Here is a 19,730-nt window from a genome sequence, read left to right as displayed (position 1 = left end):
TAGTATTTCAGTTCTGCTTTCATTCTGAGTTAGCACAAAGAGTTGAATGAGGGCTTTTTTATTTATTTATTTACTGTAAATACTATAGTTCTGAAACATCTAGATTTGGAAATGTAGGAATCTTCTGACCTTCTCTTCTGGAGCAAAATGCTTCAATATTCCTGAATAGTTCCATCAATCTGAAATGATTCAGCAGGTCTGCGCCTGCCTGAACTACTGGGGCATTTCACAAGAGTTGTCATCTGGATCTTCATGTTCCCATTTTTTCCCATGAGTGCTGTTCACTGTTGGCCACAGTATATCTCCCCTGAGTGATGCATCATGGGAATCACAAAGAATAAATACTTTTGTGCCTGGCTTATAGCACGCTTTTGAGAGCAAAGCAGTTGAGTGAGTAGGACTTGTGTTTGCTGCCACAAGTATCCCTTCTAACGGAGTATGAGACCTTGTTTAATAAAATGGCTTTCAAAGTTACAGACTTACTCAACTATAGGGCATATTCTGGAAGCTTTGCCTACGTGAAAGCACCATTCATGTATTTTTGTACTACCTGGGAGTATCTGCTCTTTAAGAAATAATCAGTTACTCAATCTGCACTGTTAGTTGACATTCCTTTTTTAAATTTCCCTTAAATAATTTTCATCTTACCAGCAGATTTTGCTGATAAATGAGACATGATCTGAAAGAAATGGAAATCAGAACCCATTAGAAACAGACTATAGGGAAAGTCCAGCTAGGACCATATTTTCTGTAATTAATATAGTATGGAGGAATAGGTAGAAAGCCTGTAACTCTGTGAGCTGAAGTTATGGCTGTAATGAATGGTACTTTCAAAGAGACATAGAGCACAGACCAGCCAGATAGTTTCAGAATAACTAGTAAATATAATAGGGACCAAGCTATAATCCCATGTCATAAATTTGGTACACAAAAAGAATATTCTCTGTGTTGGCAGAAATGACCTTGCCCTGTTATGGCTATCACTATTTCTGCGTACTTCATTGTGAGTATGCCAGCAATCTAGTAGTCAACTTGGGAAATTGAGCAACTTCAGGACAGGATGAAAACTCACTCATCAACCTTAAGATAGGATTTAGTGACCTGGAAAGCAGGCCTCGTGGCTTTTGTTTTTCAGATTCAGGATATCTGACTAGAAAATTTTCCAGCTTTGTTCAGGACTGTTGTTAGCATCTTTGGTCTGTTCTTATAGATTTCAAGAAACATTGCCTAATTAATGTATTGAGAGAGAATGCACAGATGAATGTTTCACCCCCTCCAGGCAAAAGATGTGCCTCAGTGAAACTGGATCTTATCCCTGAAACAAAATTGGAGACAACAAAGGGAAGATAAAGAGGGGTTTGGAACAAGACATGAATTTTTTTTTTTAAAAGTTGGAAAGAAAGCCTCATGAGGAAAGGCTAAAGGAATAAGGTATCGTTAGTTTGGAGAAAAGGAGATTAAGTTTGTGTATTCAAAAAATTGCCATAAGGTAGGTATAGAGAAACATTATCTTCCCTTGTCACAGTAGGCAAGACATGAGACATTGTGTTTAAATTACAGCAAAGTTAATTTAGTTCAAATCTTAGGAAAACTTCCTAACTTCAAAATTAAAGGAATAAAATGGACTGCCCAGAGAAGTTGTAGAATCTCCATCACTGGTAATTTTCAAGAAGAGGCTGAAAAAAACAGTCATATCTCTGTGCAGGGACTTGAATTAAATGATATTCAAAGTCACTTTCAAACCAACACTTACATAATTATTATTGGTGGAAAGAAACCTAGCTAGAACTTACATCACTAGCACAACTGATAATGTAAGATGGAGAACTTGATAGATCATTTGAGCCCTTCAGTTTAGACTCTTAGGGCTTTGTTATGCATTAATTTTAGATGGCTCCTAAAGCTCTTAACCCCTGGATTGTCCACACATTAAGATGTAAAACTTGTGTTAAGCACCCTTTAGACAGCTTAAAGCTATGCCACACCAGGGCAGGTTTATCTCTGATCGGTTTTACCCAGCTTTCCCAGCTTTACTTTTGTGTGACCACTCTAAGCTATATGTTAGTGTAACACCCTCCACTTGCCCAGTGGCCCAGATCGGGACCCTTGCACTCCCAGATCAAGCAACTATCCCCCACGTTTCTCCATTTCCCCACTGGCCAAGATCAGGCCTGCAGCCCTCACCCCCATCCCCACCCCCATCCCAAGATCAGGCCTGTTGCTCCCCACTCTCTCACAGACCCAGCTTACTTGTGGCTGCTGATGCTGACCAGGGGAACCTGCCTGTCTGGCTGCTGCTGCCACCGCTGCCACTGCCATTCTCTGGGCTGGGCTCAGTTCATGATAAGTAACACACCCCAGGGAACTTTCTGACAAAGTTGAATTAATTTAATCAGCAAAGCCTGATAACTGCTTCTTAGGTTGCTAAAGACCTAGCTGAAGAAATCTTAAAGTCACTGGCAATATTTGCAAACCCACGGTGAGGTCACAGAGGACTAGAAAAAGGCTAACACAGTGTCTGTCTTTAAAAAGGGGAGCAAAGGGAAGGAAGACTCAGGGAATTATAGATTGATCAGCCCAAAGTCAGTATTTGGGAAGTCACTAGATTGCAGACATGCTGTTGGGATTTTTGCATCAAGAGTACACTAGTGACTGCTATTCAGTAGGGCTGTGCGAAATGGATATATTTTGTTTTGGTTTCGGATTCATCTGTTTTGGAGGACAGTGATTCATTTCAGTGTTTCAGATCACTGTTCCATTTCAATTCAACCAAATCTGTTTTGGAGTTTCATGCTGTTTTGGTGATTCGGCCATAGGCCGTAATGGAGTATCACTAAAATGCCTATAACTTTCTCATTTCTTGCCTAATTTGGATGAAAGTTGGAAGAATGGTAGCCCCTTCTGAGACCTGAAGCCTGCCATGTTTTAAGAAAATAGATGCAGTGGGTTTTGTGAAACTGCACCTCAAACTATTCAAAACAAAACTTGTGCCACATGTATGTGTGTGTTAAGGCAAAGCAGGATGAAAACAGCAGGGATGGTAGCCCCTTCTCAGGGAATGAAGCCTGTCAGGTTTCAAGGAAATAGGTGCAGGGGTTTCTGTGAAACAGCACCTCAAACTGTTCAAAGCAAAACTTGTGACATGTGTGACTTTGTGTGTGTGTTAAGGTGCAGTGGGATGAAACCAGCAGGGATGGTAGCCTGTAATAGGGGGGTCTTCCTGGTCCTGGTTAGATCTCCACCTGCCCACCTTTTTCTGGGCCAAACACCCACGCCTCTTTTGCCTGCTACATTTTGATGGAAAACTGGTTCAGATGTTTCCCAGGCAGGGAGCTTCCCACTTAGGTGTCTTGGGCTGACATGCATTCCGCAGCTTTTTACTTTCCCTACACTCTAGCCCATGCCTCACACATTGCATCCTTCACCCCCTCCAGCTGTGGTCCCCTCTCTGGGACCTTTGGCTCCCCCTTAGGCCCTGGCCCCATCTTCAGGCCAGTTGGAATCCTGAGCCTCTTGTTCTGGACATTCCTCATGGTGGGACCCTGGCCCTTCGACACCCCTCCACACACACCTTTGGGTCTTGGCTCCTGCACGGACCAGTTGAGGGTACCTTTGATATCTTTTATTAGACCAACTGAATAGTTGGCAAAATATATCTAAGCAAGTTTTGGGGTTTAAAAACCCTTTGTCAGGCTGAGGAAGCATCTAGTTGATGTGTGTGTGCTCTTCCTGTATGGAATAAATAATGAAGAAACCAGAGGCTGGCATGCAATGCAGGCAAGAAAACCAGTCATTGAAAATGTAAATTGAGGTGTCAGGGGGTGAGGGACAGTCTGGGAGCGGGGGTGGGGAAAGAGGATATAGCAGGTAAAAGTGGTGAGATACCTGTCAGGCAGGTTATAGTGTGTCATAAATCTGATGTCTATATTGAGTCCATGAGTTTTTGTATCCAGGAGGTTGATGAAGTGAACCTCGTCATAGGCTCGTCTATGAAAAGTGGTTTGTAAATTCAAACAACCACTGAACCTCGCTAACCTTATCACCAGAAGCAACTTCCTACAGCCCAAAACACACCAAGTGGATCCAGACCATGCCATGATAAGAAATGCAAAACCTTCCATCATATCTCTAGTACCCCCTGCAATTACTATACTCCATAACAGAACCATCACCACTCCTAGTTCTTACAGCTGCACCTCCAGAAACATCATATATCTCATCCAGTGCACCAAATGCCTTGATGGAAAATACAAAGGAGAAACCAAGTAACAACTGTGCACCAGAATGAATGCACACTGGAAATCTATTACAGACAAAAATACCCAACTACCTGTGGGGGCACATTTCTCACAACAAAACCACTCTGTCTCCAATCTCTCAGGCCTGATCCTCAAAGGGAATTTACAAACCACTTTTCACAGATGAGCCTGTGAACTTCTCTTCATCAACCTTCTAGAATCAGAAAATTGTGGACTCAATATAGACATTGTATTTATGACACACTATAACTTGCCTGACATCTGACTCCCCAGGTACCTCTCCACTTTTACCGGCTACATCCCCATTCCCCCCCACCCTGCCAGGCTGTCATTCACCCCCTGACACCTCAATTTACATTTTCAGTACTTCATACCAGCCTCTGGCTTCTTCACTATTCATTCTATCCAGGAAGAGCAGGGGGCCTTCCCAGTGCGGATGAGATCTTGGCCCGCCCACCTGTTTCTGAGTCAACCTCCTGTCCCTCTTTTTCCTGCCATGCCCTGATGGAAAACCGATTCACATGTTTCCCTTGTGGGAGGCTGCCCATTTAGGCCCCTGGTGACATCCATTCCACAGCTCTATACCTCCCCTAACACTGTGACCCATACCTCACTGATGGCATCCCAGGCAGCTAAGCTCACCTGGAGCCTCACAACTCCACTGCCGCCAGCAAACCTTAGCCATTTCAAAGATCTTACAGGTCTGCGCTTTCCCTAGCCAGGTATGTGTGTGTATGTGGTGGCTGGAACTTATAAGGCACCTCCTAACCACCTTTCACCAGGAAAGTTTGCAGTTCTGGCATTTCTTGGGGGCTGCTGCACCACTGGCAGTCCCATGAGGCCTCCCAACCCTGGCAGAATGCAGTTTTAGTGGTCATGCCCAGGACCTGGGGCCTCCTCCTTCCCCATAGCCCCAACTCATACCTCCAAGTTTGTCCTGGCATGGGAGCTCAGCAGCAAGATGTTCTTCCCCTGTTGGCTAGTGATACAATGAGTGCCACCTCCAGCTCTGAAAGCAGGGCATTAAATGGTTTTAAAAAATAAATTGAAAAAGGAACTAGATGTGGATGAAGTGAGCAGGTGGCATTCACTCCATCTGCATGTGGAGCTTAGGAAACCCCAGCAGCGGGAGGTTCACTTTCAGGAACACCCTCTACTCCACCAAGCCAGGATCCAAGGAGGTGTGGTGGGATGTTACGACATCCCCAGCAAGGCTGAATACCCACTCACTCAGAATGCTAGTTGGTGGACAGGACAGATGTTCCCAGGCAACCAAGGACAAATCCTGCGGGTTGCCCAGTAGGCTAAGGGGTTGCAGAACAGCAGCTCCATGTCCTCAGTGAGATAGGTAGCCACCGAGGCCTTGGCACTACCTACCTGATGCTGGGTTCTGGAGCTTCTGGACCCCAACATGGAAGCCATGCCTTTGGCCCACATTGGCAGTGCTTGTGGTGGATGAAACTGGCTGGTGGATGGAGTGCTGGCACAGACCAGTGGTTCCCCCTCTTCCACATCCCCCCACCTCTGCCATTCTGTTTCCCTGACTCTGTTCACCAGCACCCCCATCTAGTGATCCAGGGTTTTGCTGGCACCCATGCTCCCCTTCACCCTCAGGTCACACATGCCCGCCAGCATGTGGACCGTACTGGACCACAATGGAGCCAGCCATTTCTTGATGACCTCCTTCAGCTGCTTCACCAGTGCCTGCACCTCTGGTGATAGTGGCTTGCCCCATCCAGGAACATCGATCCCCTGGATCTTCTCCATTTGGTTCTGAAGCTCCCTCACTATGGAGATCACCTGGCTAAGGAGGGCATCACCAGCACTGAGGCTGTTGGTGGCCTTGAGGAATGACTTGAGGACCACCAATATCTGGGAGATGGTATCCCACTCTGTTTTCTTAAGGGGGGCACTGATCCCAATTTCCCCAAGGAAGGCCACCTCAGGGATGGCCTTCTGTTGCTCAACCATCCTTTTGAGAATCAGGTATGTGGAGTTCCACCAAGTCTCCACATCCTGCATGATTTTGTGCTGTGGGATGCTCGGCTCTGCCTGTTTGTCCCACAGCATCTTGACCCCCTTGATGCTCTGGTGGAAGTAGCCTGCCACCTTCCTGTATTTTGAAATGAGCTGGTTGGTTGTGATGATGCCTTCATCAGCAGCCCTTTCCCAGGCATCCCTGACTATAAGGTGGAACTTGTGTGCCACACAGCAGATGCTAACAAAGTTGGCATCACAGACCACCTTGACCATATTGGCCCTGTTGTCGGTGACCATGAACCCCTCAGTGTGCTCACCCTGCCCAACAACCCACCCCTGCACCATATGGTTCATGGCACCCATGATCTCCATTGCTGTGTGGGACTCATCTATCACCTCCACTTGAAGGAGAGCCTACTAACAGCTTGAATGATGGCACCAGTGCTCTGTGAGGGAGAGGTAGGCATGATCTCCACCCCAGCTGCTTCAGATGTCCAAAGTGAAGTGTAAGGCCACCTGCAGAGCTGCCTTGCAAAGCTTCTCCCTCAGGTACTCCCTGCATGCCTCATACAGGGAGGGCACCACTGTCCTGCTGAAGGTGGTACAGGTGGGCACTTAGTAGGATGGGGCAACGAGTTCCATGAGACACCCAAACCACTCAACTAAAGAGAAGGGCTAGCCATCCAGAGAAAGCATCTCCCCAATACTCTGGGTGACCTCACTCGCCTTTGGAACGTGCCCCCCTTTCCCTCCATCTTTCCCCTACTGGTCCAGGGTGGTCTGCCTATGCTTCTGAGGGATGGGGGCTTTGGTGCGAGATGGGGACTTCCCTTTGGGCACACTCTTATTGGTGCCAAGCTGAGGAGGAGCAAGGGCAAAGTGTTGGTGCCTCCTGATATGAATTAGCATCCCCACGGTGCTAAAGTGTTTCTTGTCCTTGCCCTGGCTGGTCTTTCATTGGCTGTGGAGGCAAATAGCATACTTGGGATCATCTGTCACCTCAAAATGACCCCACACTACACTACACCCTTGCTTCTAGAGTGTGGGTACAAATCCTGTCTTATCCCCCTCCTCAGCAGGCAGAGGCAGAATGACAGGAGAAGCTGAGCCACCTGCCCCCACAACCTACTCCACAATGCCTTCCAGAGAAGAAGATCTAGCTATAAGGGAACTTTGAGGTGTGTGGAGCACAAACTCAGATTCCCACTCCTTCCCTAGAATTTCCCTGGCTATGGCACTGAGCTCCCCTGGTTCCAGACCCAGCTCCTCCTCTGGCACTGGGAGGCTCATGCTGGGAACTGACACTGGGGTGGAGGAGACTGTCATACTGGTGCTTGTAATGCTGGTGGTGCGGGGGTTACTATTATAGCTAGTGTTAGTGGAGGTGGGGCAGGTGCAGATACTGCTCCCACCTCCTTGCTGCCACTAGCAGCAGAAGCCTCATGCCTGCTAGGGAAGAGAGTGCATCTAAGTTTGGGGGAGAGGGGAGGAACTTACAGCTCTCCCTCTGCCTCCTCTTGCTCCCCTGCCAAAAGACCTGGCATTTGCCTTTCCAGCATGCTTCATAATGTTTGCTGTGCTGGAAAATGTGTGTGTATGTAATATATCTTGTATGTGTTTAATATATGTATGTGTGTGTAATGTATCTTCTCTGTGCAATATATCTTCTTCTATCTATTTAATATATATGTGTGTGTGTGTAATTTATTTTCTATGTCTTTACTATATCTTCTTCTATTTGCTTACTATATCTTCTATCTGTAATATATTGGAAAGGTGTATATACAGTCCTTTCCAAAAAGAGAGACTAGCAAGAGACTGACTAGGAAGCCAATCACTTCAGCTAGCCAGTACCTTTCAGATGATGTTGCTTCAAGGCACACAGCTCACAAAAGGCAGAGAAAGGCTTCACACAGAGTCTTATTGCTGTTTCTCCATTCCTCCCCGAGAGCACTGGGATTGGCAGGGACCTTAGGGATAGATTGCGGACACTGGCCAGCTACAGATGTCAATATAAGAGCAGTTCTTCCCCCGCTTCCCCCTCCCTCTTTTGAGTTTCTGTTTCCCCACAAGCCCGCCTCTGAAATACGCTGAAACATTCGACATGTTTGAGATGGTTTCGTTTCATTTTGTTTCAGAGATGTTTTGGAGCCTTCTGTTTCATTTTGGATTTGGTGTTTTAGGCGCTGAAATCGACTGAAACACCTCTAAAACGAAATGGGTGCCAAAATTTCACACAGCCCTACCATTTAGCTTTCAATCCACTGTAACCCTCAGGTGCTTTTTTTTGCAGCACTGTAACCTAACCAGTCTTTTCCCAATTTATATTTGTATATTTGGTTGTTCTATAGTAAATGCATGACTTTGCACTTATTCATATTAGTTTGCATTTGATTTTATTTTTTGACTATTTTTCCAGTCTATTATGGTCAGAAAGGTTGAATAATCACAAAAAACGGTGAAAGGACTTAGGTCTCAGAATAAATTTGCATGGTCTGTTTTGATTCCGTTCTGTTTATTAATGACTTGAATGCAGGAATAAAGAATGTACTGATCAGAGTTTCAGATGACAAAACTGAGAGGAGTTGCAAACACTTTGGAAGATAGGATTTAAAATTCAGAGGGATTTTGATAAGGAGAAATGAGTTCTAGAAAATAAAGTGAAATGCAAAAAGAGAAATATAAAGTGCTACACATAGGAAAGAAAACTAAATTCACAAATACAGAATGGTGGGGGTAACTTACTAGCCACTAGTACTGCCTACAAGGATCCAGGGGTTATGGCGGATCATAAATGCATCATGTGTCAGCAGTGTTATGCTTTCACAAAAAGGTCACCTTGGGCTTCATTGACTGGTATGTAAGACCTTAAGTAATAGTAGCACCCTACTCAGCATTGGTTAGGGCTCAGTGCAAATATTGGGTTGACTGCTGGGCACTACAGTTTGAAGAAGGATGTAGAGAACTGGTGAATATCCAAAGCCAAGGGATAAAGCTAACCAAGAGATTAGAAAACAAACTACATGAGGAAAGGCTGAATGTATGTTTTGTTTGGATAATAGAAGATTAATGGGAGATGTGGCAGCAGTTTTAAAAAAATTTGAAAAGTTGTCATGATAGATGAAGAAAAAATGCTCCCTGCTACACCATAGCCCTACTGGACCCTACAGGACACAGCAGCCCACAGCCGCCACTCACTTGTTTGCTCTGCCTACCCTACCCTGCTCTGCTGCTGGGCACCTGTCATTGGCTGGAGTTCTGAGGGGCCCAATCCTTCCTTCTGCACAGTGCCCTCCCTCCCACACACACACCTAGGGACATTGTATAAAGACAGAAAAATACAGAGTTAGAGCTGCTCCTCCTTCTTCCTCCCACCCCCCTGCCTGCAGATCACAGTTCAGAGCAGCCAAACATAAGCCAAGTTCCAGTTTGCCTCCATGTGAGGAGGGGAGCAGGGGGGGTGCAAAGATGCCTGGGATGCCAGTGGACGGCAGCCTAACTTGAGTTGGGATGAAATCTGATACAGAAGTTTAACAGACCAGTCCAACCTAAACCTATTAAGTCTAATACTAAATCCATCTAAATCTATCTTTGAGCAGGTTCCAGCATTTTTAAACCAGCCTATGTGCATTGCTTCCATTCTGTTACAGGTTTAGACTGATTTCCAATCTGTTATGCTGATTTAACTGTTTATGATTATAAAATGAATGACTAGAATGCTGTGTGGGATATCTGTGAAGAAGAAAGCACACAATTTCTCAGTTGGTGTAATAAAAGGTATAATTTTGAAACCAAGAGTTCTAGATTTTTGCAGCACATTCTAAAAAAGCATTCTCTATGCAGCAAGAATCATAATAGACTTTCTTTACTTTTTTCTGTTTTTAAATATCAACGTTAATGGCAATATTTTGGTTGTTTTTTACAAAATTAGGTATTTAATATTTGGTGTTTGTTTTTACATAATGTTAATTTGATATTTTATGTACAAGAAGTCAAGACAGTTCAGAGTTATGGTTCCCAAAACAACCTGAACAAATTTTAAAAGTAGCAAACATGGTTTAAGTTTTTTTCACTGCTGCATATTATATTATATGTGTGTGTGTATGTATTAGGGCTGTCAATTAATTACCACTAACATTCACAATTAACCCGTTAATTGGTTCTGGTGTTAATTTTTTTAACACTTTAATTGCACGTGTGGTTCTGGAACCCACACCTGGGCTCTGCTCTACCACCATCACTGCTGCCTCTGGGCTCCCCAGTAGGGCAGCATTGGCAGTGCAGAGAAACCACAGTGCAGCCTGGACACGTGCACACAGACACAGACACACATCTGAGCAGATGCAGCATGCATGTAGCCAGGAACACAACCTGGTGGTATGTAGAGCAGCACCCAGCAGGTAAGTCTGTGGAAGGGAAGGGGTAGGGGGAGAGGGAAGGGGTGGGAGGAGCTGATTAAGGCCCCCACAATGAGGGAGGGAGTGGGGCAGGGGCAAGGGCAGGGCCTGATATGAATGGGACCCTGGGGTGGGTCATGGGATGGAGCAATGGGTGGCTTGTCTGGGGCATGGGGAGAGCACAGTTTCCTGCCACTGTGCACACCCCAGGGGAGACATGGGGGTCATGTGCCCTCCAGATTTGTGCATGGGGTGGAAGCAGGCTGCCTGCTGTGGACTGGGTCTCTGTGCCCTGCTGCCTTTGCCCCTGGAGCCATGCGCTGGCTGCACCACATGTCCCCTTCCTACCTGGCTGCAGGAACCACAACATGGTGTCACATGTCTCTTGGGGCAAAGGCAGCAGAGTGCAGAGCTTCAGCCTGCAGTGGGCAGCCTGCCTCCACCCTGCACACAAACCCAGGGGAAACATCCAGGGGCACAGGTAGTTTTCTCCTCAATCCTTCCAGTTATGGGTCATGGGCACAGTAGGGAGAGATGTATTGAAGAAATCAACAGAAGACTGCAGCGTTGGTGCCATTGTGAAGGCTTTGGCTTCTTCAATCATAGTCTGTACTTCAGAGAGAGAGGCAGCAGTTTGTTGGGAAGGGACAGCCTGTACCTCACTCCGATGGAAAAGAAGCTCTTCTCGGCCAGAATGGCTGACCTGCTTGACAGGGCTTTAAACTAAGATTGCTGGGGGACGGGTGGACAACCACTAGTGAAAGCCCTTGAAGTGACAACCACAGAATCAGCAGGTCAGGTAACACAATGGAACTCACTCCTACCCACAGCCCAAGAACGGGACTCTTCTAAGACAACAAGAAAGCCCAGGGCTTCCGATAGCAGGCTTTGCTGCCTGTACACAAATACCAGAAGCATGGGGAAAAAACAGAAGGAACTGGCCCTTCTGCTAAGCAAAAATGAATGGAATCTCATAGGGATAATAGAGACCTGGTGGGACTCCACGTATGACTAGACCACAGGTATTGATGGCTATATCTTGTACAGGAGGGATCATGCTGAAAGGAAGGTGGGGGTGTAGATGTCTATGTGAAGGAGCAGCACACTTCCCTACAAGCAGAGACTGGCATCCAACAAGGGTGACTTGAGACCCTCTGGGTTAGAATATGGGGAGAACATGGTGAAAGGGATATAACTGTAGGAGTCTAGGAGTCATAGGAAAGGTAGCAAAAGGGCTGGGAGACCCCATTGGCTGAATAGGGAATTCATGGACCTGAATCTGAAAAAAGGAGCTTATAAGGGATGGAAGTTGGAAACTACCACTAAGGAGGATTATGCAGCACTTCCCTGCATCTGTAGGCAGTGGATCAGAAAAGCCAAGCCTGAAACTGAAGTCAAACTGGCTAAGGCAATCAAGAAAAATAAGGAGTCCTTCTTCAAATATGTGGGAAGTCAGAAAAAAACCAAGGACAACATTGGACCCTTGCTGAAACAAATGGGCCAGCTGACAACCAACACCCAGGAGAAAGCTAATCTCCTTAACAATTACTTTGCATCAGTTTTCCTCCAGCCCAAGGGGATCATCCTGCTTGACAGGATGCAGGACTACCAGGGTAAGGGTGATCATACACCCATAGGCAATGTGTAGGGGAGGCACAGTGGGGCATATGCCCCCCTGAGATTGGCCACTGCTGAAACAGCTTCTGTGGGCAGTTGCTGCCCTCTCCTTGCTGCTGATGCAGCTGCTGGCATCTTCAGGCAGTATCTGCTCACTGCCAATGCTGCCGCTTACAAATGGTGTCCTCCCAGTCTCGGGGGGCACCAGTCATTCATACGTATGCCTATAATTGACAAAGATCTTGAGAGGCTGGACATCCACAAGTCAGTTGGCCCAGATGGAATGCACCCAAGAGTGCTAAAAGAGGTGGCTTGCATCATAGCATGACCAATGGTGAAGATATTTGAGAACTCATGGTGCTCAGGAGAGGTTCCTGAAGATTGGAAGAGGGCTTATGTGGTGCCTATCTTCAAGAAAGGAAGGAAGGAAGATCCAGGGATCTACAAGCCAATCAGTTTGACCTCAATCCCTGGAAAGGTGTTGGAAAAAATTATCAAAGAAATCATCAACAACAGGCTAATGGAGGGCAACATTCTGAGAGAGAGCCAACATACCTACTCACAACACAGGTATGTTCAACATGGTTTTGTTGCGGGTAGATCTTTCTTGACCAACCTCATTTCCTTCTATGAGCAGGTGACACATCACTTGGACAAAGGAGAAGAGGTTGATGTCATATATTTAGATTTCAAAAAAGCCTTTGATTTGGTCTCCCATGATGTCCTTATGGTAAAAGTGGAGAACTACAGACTCAACAACCTGATGGTCCAATGGCTGGGGAACTGGCTCTGTGGTTGGACCTAGAGAGTGACAGTCGATGGAACCAAGTCAACATGGTACATGGTGACCAGTGGCATCTCCCAGGGCTCAGTACTCAGACCAGTACTCTTTTATGTATTTATAAATGATCTGGATTCAGGTGTCAGAAACAGACTGGCTAAATTTGCAGACAGCACCAAATTATGGGGAAATGCAGTCACGCTGGGGATAAGCTGGCAATTCAGGCTGAACTGGACAGGCTTGCAAGGTGGGTGGATCAAAATCTGGTGACATTCAACACAGAGAAATGCAAGGTGCTCCATCTCGGGAGAACCCTCCCCCCCATCATACTTATAGGCTTGGCAGTGCTACACGCACTAGCACCACAACCAAAAGAGACTTCGGGGTCATGACTGGTGACAAGATGAACATGAACTACCAGTGCGATGCCGCATCTGGCAAAGCAAATAAAACTCTGGGTTGCATCTACCAATGCATCTCAAGCAAGACCCAAGAAGTCATCCTCCCTTTTTACTTGGCCGTGGTCTGGCTGCAACTGGAGTACTGTATCCAATTCTGGGCTGCACACTTTAGAAAGGATGTGCAGAAGCTTGAGACAGTCCATAGGAGAGTCACATGCATGATTAGAGGTCAAGAGAGCAATCCTTATGAGGAGAGGCTGAGAAGCATGGGATTCTTCAGCCTGGAGAAGTGAAGGCTCAGGGTTGACTTGGTGACAGCCTATAAGTATATAAGGGGTGTGCATCAGGAACTAGGACAATGTCTGTTCACCAGAGCACCCCAAGGGAAGACAAGGTCTGACAATCACAAATTGCTGGAAGACCATTTTAGACTGGACATAAGGAAAATTTTCTTTACTGTCTGAGTCTCCAGAGTCTGGAATAGATTCCCCCAGAAGCAGTGCAAGCACCTACTCTGGATACCTTTAAGACATGCTTGGATGCTTATCTTGCTGAGGTGATCTGACCCCACCTGACTTCCTGCTCCTTGGGTAGAGGACTGGACTGGATCTCATGAGGTCTCTTCCAGCCCTAATGCTTATGAATCTATGAGCTATGCCCCTCCCCATGTCCCTGAATGAACCACCCATAGCTCTGTCCCAGAACCTGCCCTGGCCCTGGGGCCCCATTCACCCCAACCCCTGCCCCACTCCCTTCCTCACCATGGAGGCCTTGACCTTCTTCCTGCACCACTTCCCTTTCCCCTCCACAGACTTACCTGCTGGACACTGCTCTACACACCACCCGGCTGTGTTTCTGTAGGGTTGCCATATTTCCAGTTTCAAAAAAGAGAACATCTGTGTGTGTGTAGAGGGGGGCGGTAATATGATTGTAGAGGGGGCAGTGAATTGGCCATGCCCTCTCCCTATCCCTCATTCCCAAGGCACAGCCCCCCCCAGCCTGCTGCTGCCCCTCACTCCTGATCCACAGTACCCCACATCCTGCCAAGGCATGTGGGGACCACCCCTTCCCCAAGTTCCAAACCCCACACACACACCCACAGCCCCCCCACACCTTTACAAAAAAACCCCTATGCACATACCCCATCTCCTGCCCCAACCATACAAAGTACTTGCATAATTTTGCATAATTTTGAGTTTGTCTGCACACCATTCTAAATTTGTTGTGCAATTAAAATCACAATTAATTCCAACTAATTTTTTAATTGCTCAACTAATCCCAATCCATTGTTTAAATTATTATGCTGTGGCTAACTAAAATATAAATAAGGGTACTGAAGGTGCACTGGTTCAGAACACCAAAGCAAATTGTGAATTGTAAAACATCGCAGTGGTAAGAAGGACCAAGCTCTTCTTTAGTTGGGTAAGTAGCACTTATATATCTAAAGTTGGGCTGCGAGTTGTGCAGTGCCAAAAGCACCCTCTACTGTGCTGGCTGAAACTGGCTCACTGGGCAGCCAAGAGAAGTTGTGTGGGGCCTGATGGTTAGATCAGTTTTCTGAGAAGCAGATGTAGGTAAGTAACCCCCACCTCCAGGGCAAGTGGGGCCTGGGTCTCTCACTTCCTGAGCAAGTGACCTACTCCCTAGACTTTGGGCAAAATAAAATGGTGGAGCCCCTACTTGCACTGACTTACATGGAGGTATGCATCTTACTCGAGCTGTGCACGTAAGTAACTCAAAACACCACTTGTACATCTAAAGATGAGCTGGATTTGGGCCTAAGTTCAGTCTCAGATTCAGTTTCTGAAAAAAATTAAAAACAAAATTGTTTTTCCTATAATGGATTTATCAATGAGATGTTATCTACTATATCGGAAGAAATTGCTTAAATTTATCTAAATTGAAAATCTTTAGTAAAGTGAAATAATTACATCTGAAATGCTTTTCATTATTTGAATTCATTGAATAGTCTGATTCGTTTTGTTTAGAGAGTTCTGTCTATGAAAGGAAAACAGCTTCCATTGATTTCAGTTGTGGATTCCCAGGGCATTTCTTCCATTCTTCTTTTTCCATTTGCATACTTTTATAGTCACACAATGCACAGTAGACTGTTTTACTGTGCGTTAGTTTAATGTCACGGTTTTACATGATGTTTTAATACACAATAAAATAGTCTACTGTGCATTGAAGCACATGTGTAGATGCACCCCATGACTAGTAATGTGAATCACAACAGTAGACTATAGACAGACAGACAGATGTGTGTATGAATATTTACAAAACTTTTTAATGGAAAAAATGAGATAAAACAGCATAGATCAAAATAATATTTAATATTTCATAATGTCATTGAATAGTGATGTTGAGCTGCACAAAATAAATATTAGTATTCTCTTCTTTTTTTTCTGTTTCCCCTCAGTATTGCCAGTGATCCATCATTTGTTTAGAAAAGAATTCTTCCTTCTTTACAGCAATTCAGATCTTGGGCTGGTGGAAAAATTGCATTGAATCTCACAATTCTGTTCAAGTTGTCTTTGTGATTTCAGTGATTCTACTTGGAGAGTAAAATTACCCTTGGCAGAATCAGGGGCTTTGGGCCTGGAACAAGAGAGATTTCAAGGAAATTTATTAAAGGGCAGTGACTGTATTAATCTTTGATATCCTTTATTTTGTCCACAGGGCAATGATGTTCGGATAATCCTTGGTCAATTTGATGAGCAAATGGCAGCAAAAGTATTCTGTTGTGTAAGTAAATATCTTTAATTCTGTATTAGGGTAAAGAAATAATTATATTTAAAAAATCCTGTATTAGATAAATAGAATTGCGATGGTATGGTCCAGTTCTTCGGACTTTTGAGGCCTAAGTTCACAAAGCACATTGTCATACCACTGATGATGCTTAAATGTGCTAAAACAAGAGTCAGCAACCTTTTCAGGCTGTGGGCCAGACTGACTGAATTTGGCTCAGAGGCGGGCCAACACGCAGAGGGGTGAGCAATACAGCCCAGCCATCGCCACTGCCACTTTTCCCTGCGGCAGCGTGGAGGACGTGTTTGCAGCTGGCCTTTGTCCTTACAGTATCAAAGGAAAGCAACTACTGCTGATGCCCCACACTGCTGCAGAGGTGACTGCCAGCTTCAGACACTCTCCCCATGCTGCCATGGGGAAAAGCAGTGGTGACATCTGGGTCCTAGCATCTGCTTCCTATGTGCCTGCATACCTCTGACCCAAACTGGGTCAATCCAGCTGCTAAAGTGGATCAAACAGCTCCACAGACTGAATCTGGCCTATGGGCCATAGGTTGCCAATCACTGTACTATAGTTCTAGATGCCAGTGGGACCTAAAACTGGGCTCATAGTAAAGCATATGCTCAAGTGGTTTCCTTAATTGGGTTTAAATGAGTAGCTCTTATGTCAACAGTACCATGAACTATGTGTATGTAGAGCATGAATGTGTTTTAGTTTTTCAAAGAATGCAGAAATCCACACTGCAAGGAAAACAGACAGTTACCATGATATGAACTGCAGAAGGTAGTTTAATAATCTCTTCTTTTCCAAATGTTGCTAATCATATAATTAAAACACAGAGTCAAATTGTTTGCTTGTTCAATATATTAGAGTTGTGTGACATATTCCTAACCAAAGCACATATCCATATGCAAAATCAAAGAGTTCATAAATTGAGAGAAGCATATAAAATAAAGAGTGACAGAATCATCTCTAAGTAGAATTATTTATACCTGAGGGTGCAATTACTACATAGTAAATTGGCTTACTACATAGTAAAGGGGAGCATACATGTATGCCTAAATTGTATTTCATTTTATATGCCTATAACGTGAAATACAATTTGGAATCATGTTCTAACTGTATTTACATCATCCTAAATATATTGTCTCTTTAGGTGTCTCCAGGGCACGTATGCAGTCACACTTTTTGGTTCTTTTCCATAGATTGGGATTCAACTCTGGGTATGCATGCTGAGTTGAGCTACACTCTAGCTAAGCAGTTGTGTGGTAATATATGCTCACCGAGAGATGAATACAGCTAGATAAGCCCTGTAGTTGTAAACTGGCAAAAAAAAAGAGTAGTAGGTGTTAGATTCTGGATGAGGAGGGTCCTCCTGTTTTAGCCCAATAGATAAGCATAGTGGAGGCCTACCTTTCTGGCAGGTGTGCCACAAATAAACCTCACAGCCTCCCTGAGTGCCACTCCAATCCCTTTCTGCTGTCCAGTCTGCTGCTCAGATTTCTGTGTCCTTCCTGGTGTTCCCTGCTTGATTCAGTGCTCTGCTTTCTGCTCTCTCTGCCACCCTTTTGCATATTCCCTCTCCAGTTAGACACTTGCCACACCCAGTGGGTGCCTGTGCCATAAATTGGCCATCCTTGGACTAGAAATTAGGGCACTGGCCCACAGAGCACAAGACTCAGGTTCCAAGGAGACTGAAAACTGTATCTTCTGCTTGCCAGTATAGTGCTGTAACTACCAGGCCACAGGCTAAGTGTTGCCTGAACATTTCTTTGACTCTCCTCTTGCAACTGGATCATTCTACAGACAGGCGAGGGAGACATAGTTCTAGAAGAATGAGAACAAGCCTGCACATGTGTGGATTGCTCCCAATGAGGCAGAACATTTCCTAGTGCTATTTTATTATTTTAGTCAGAAAATAGGTCACCCCATGGGCAATGCCTGGTGATTAGTTCACTTTTCTGGGAATTGGGTGATTTAGGTTCTAAGCCCTTCTGGGTAAAGAAGGCCTGGAGCCTGGAACTCCCATACCCTGGGCACGTGCTCTCACCACCCAGCTGTTTTGCTTCCAGCACATATGCATGCAGGTAGTTCTGTTTAGTCACAGGATGAAATAGAATCCCAAACTCTATGCAAGTGCCATGGCTGCAGTTATGGGCCTGTGTACATGTCTTTTAGACACATCAAGTGAAATAGGCTTTAGCTTGATATTTTCCTGCGAAACAAGTTGACCTTACTCCAAGGTAAAAATGGATTGGACAGATGACATGCAGCTGTACAAAGGTATAAGTCACCTCAATCTGCGTTGAAGTTACCACTTACATACCAGTGTAAGTTACATCATGAGTTTACTCCCCTTGTCAATTTGTCAATTGCATCCCAGCATAGCCATTTTCTTAGTATTAAATAAGCTTCCTTGCACCTACTGTCCAGACACTTAACAACACCTACAACAGGCAGTGAGCTTGGAAGAGATGGTCACATACCCAGTTTTCCTTCAGAGTACCATTGTGTAAAATCTTAGGTAAATTACTTGTTACTTATCGCCTCATGTGTCCTAACCCTCCATCTCCTTTTGATATCCTCTTCTAATTGTATTTACACCATTCTAAATATATTGTCTCTTAGATGTTTCCTAGCTTCAGAAAAACATCTATACTGATACATGGTATGGTACAATAGATACCCATGGTGATATATGGTACTGATCACCTTTAAATAATTTTCAGTTATATATGATTTTCATATCAGTGTAAAATTTCATCAAGGTCTATGAGCACATGTGAAGAGCTGTTCATACACAGCCTCCTGCACTGGTGGTGAGTAGGGGGAGCATATGTTAAATGGGTTGTTGATAGGGCCACCTCTGAGGAGATACACCTCCCTGGGTGGGTTGGAGCTTAAATGCCATCTCTACTCCTTGCCAGAGAAAGTTCTTCGAGGAAATCAGATATCTTCTATTAGACCAACTCAAATATTTGGAAAAATTCTTCTTAGCAAGCTTTTGGGTTTAAATACCATTCATTAGGCTGAGGAAGCATCTGCAGCTGGTGCGTGCATCACAGGCTGATATGCATGCAATAAAGCCAGTCAGTGAAGATGTAAACTGAGGAGTCAGTGGGTGAGAGAAAGGCTGGAGGGGATGAATGTAGCAGGTAAATAATGGAGACGTTCCTGGGGAGTCAGATGTCAGTGAGCTTATAATATGCCATAAATCCAATGTCTGTATTTAGTCCACGATTTTTTGTATCCAGGAGGTTGATGAAGTGAAGTTCATAGGCGCATCTCTGAAAAGTGTTTTGTAAATTCCCTTTGAGGATTAGAACTGAGAGACTGGAAAGAGAGTGGTTTTCTTGTGAGAAATGTACTCCCACCACTACTTGGGTATTCTTGTCTTTAATAGATTTCTCACGTGCATTCATTTTGGTGTGCTGTAGTTGTTTGGTCACTCTGGAACACTGTTCCGCTAATCTGCATGGCCTCGGGGGGCATGTCCTGCAGTGTCCCAGAGCCGGCAGAGCCTCACTCGGAGCAGGCAGCGGCTCCT

The 19,730-nt window shown here is 45.0% G+C and overlaps 1 protein-coding gene across 1 annotated transcript in view; it reads left to right on the top strand.

Annotated features, from left to right (window-relative positions):
* GABBR2 (gamma-aminobutyric acid type B receptor subunit 2) overlaps positions 1-19,730 on the top strand; it is a 989,086-nt gene that overhangs the window by 457,830 nt on the left and 511,526 nt on the right. Inside the window, exon 5 of the mRNA XM_090039096.1 lies at positions 16,115-16,180. Within this exon, the coding sequence (XP_089895222.1) occupies positions 16,115-16,180 (66 nt within the window). The remainder of the gene's footprint in view (positions 1-16,114; positions 16,181-19,730) is intronic.

Source organism: Crocodylus siamensis, chromosome 3 (assembly GCF_052110815.1).
Source record: "Crocodylus siamensis isolate JL-2025a chromosome 3, ASM5211081v1, whole genome shotgun sequence".
Classification (NCBI taxonomy): Eukaryota; Metazoa; Chordata; order Crocodylia; family Crocodylidae; genus Crocodylus; species Crocodylus siamensis.
This window is presented reverse-complemented; position numbering and strand designations above follow the sequence as displayed.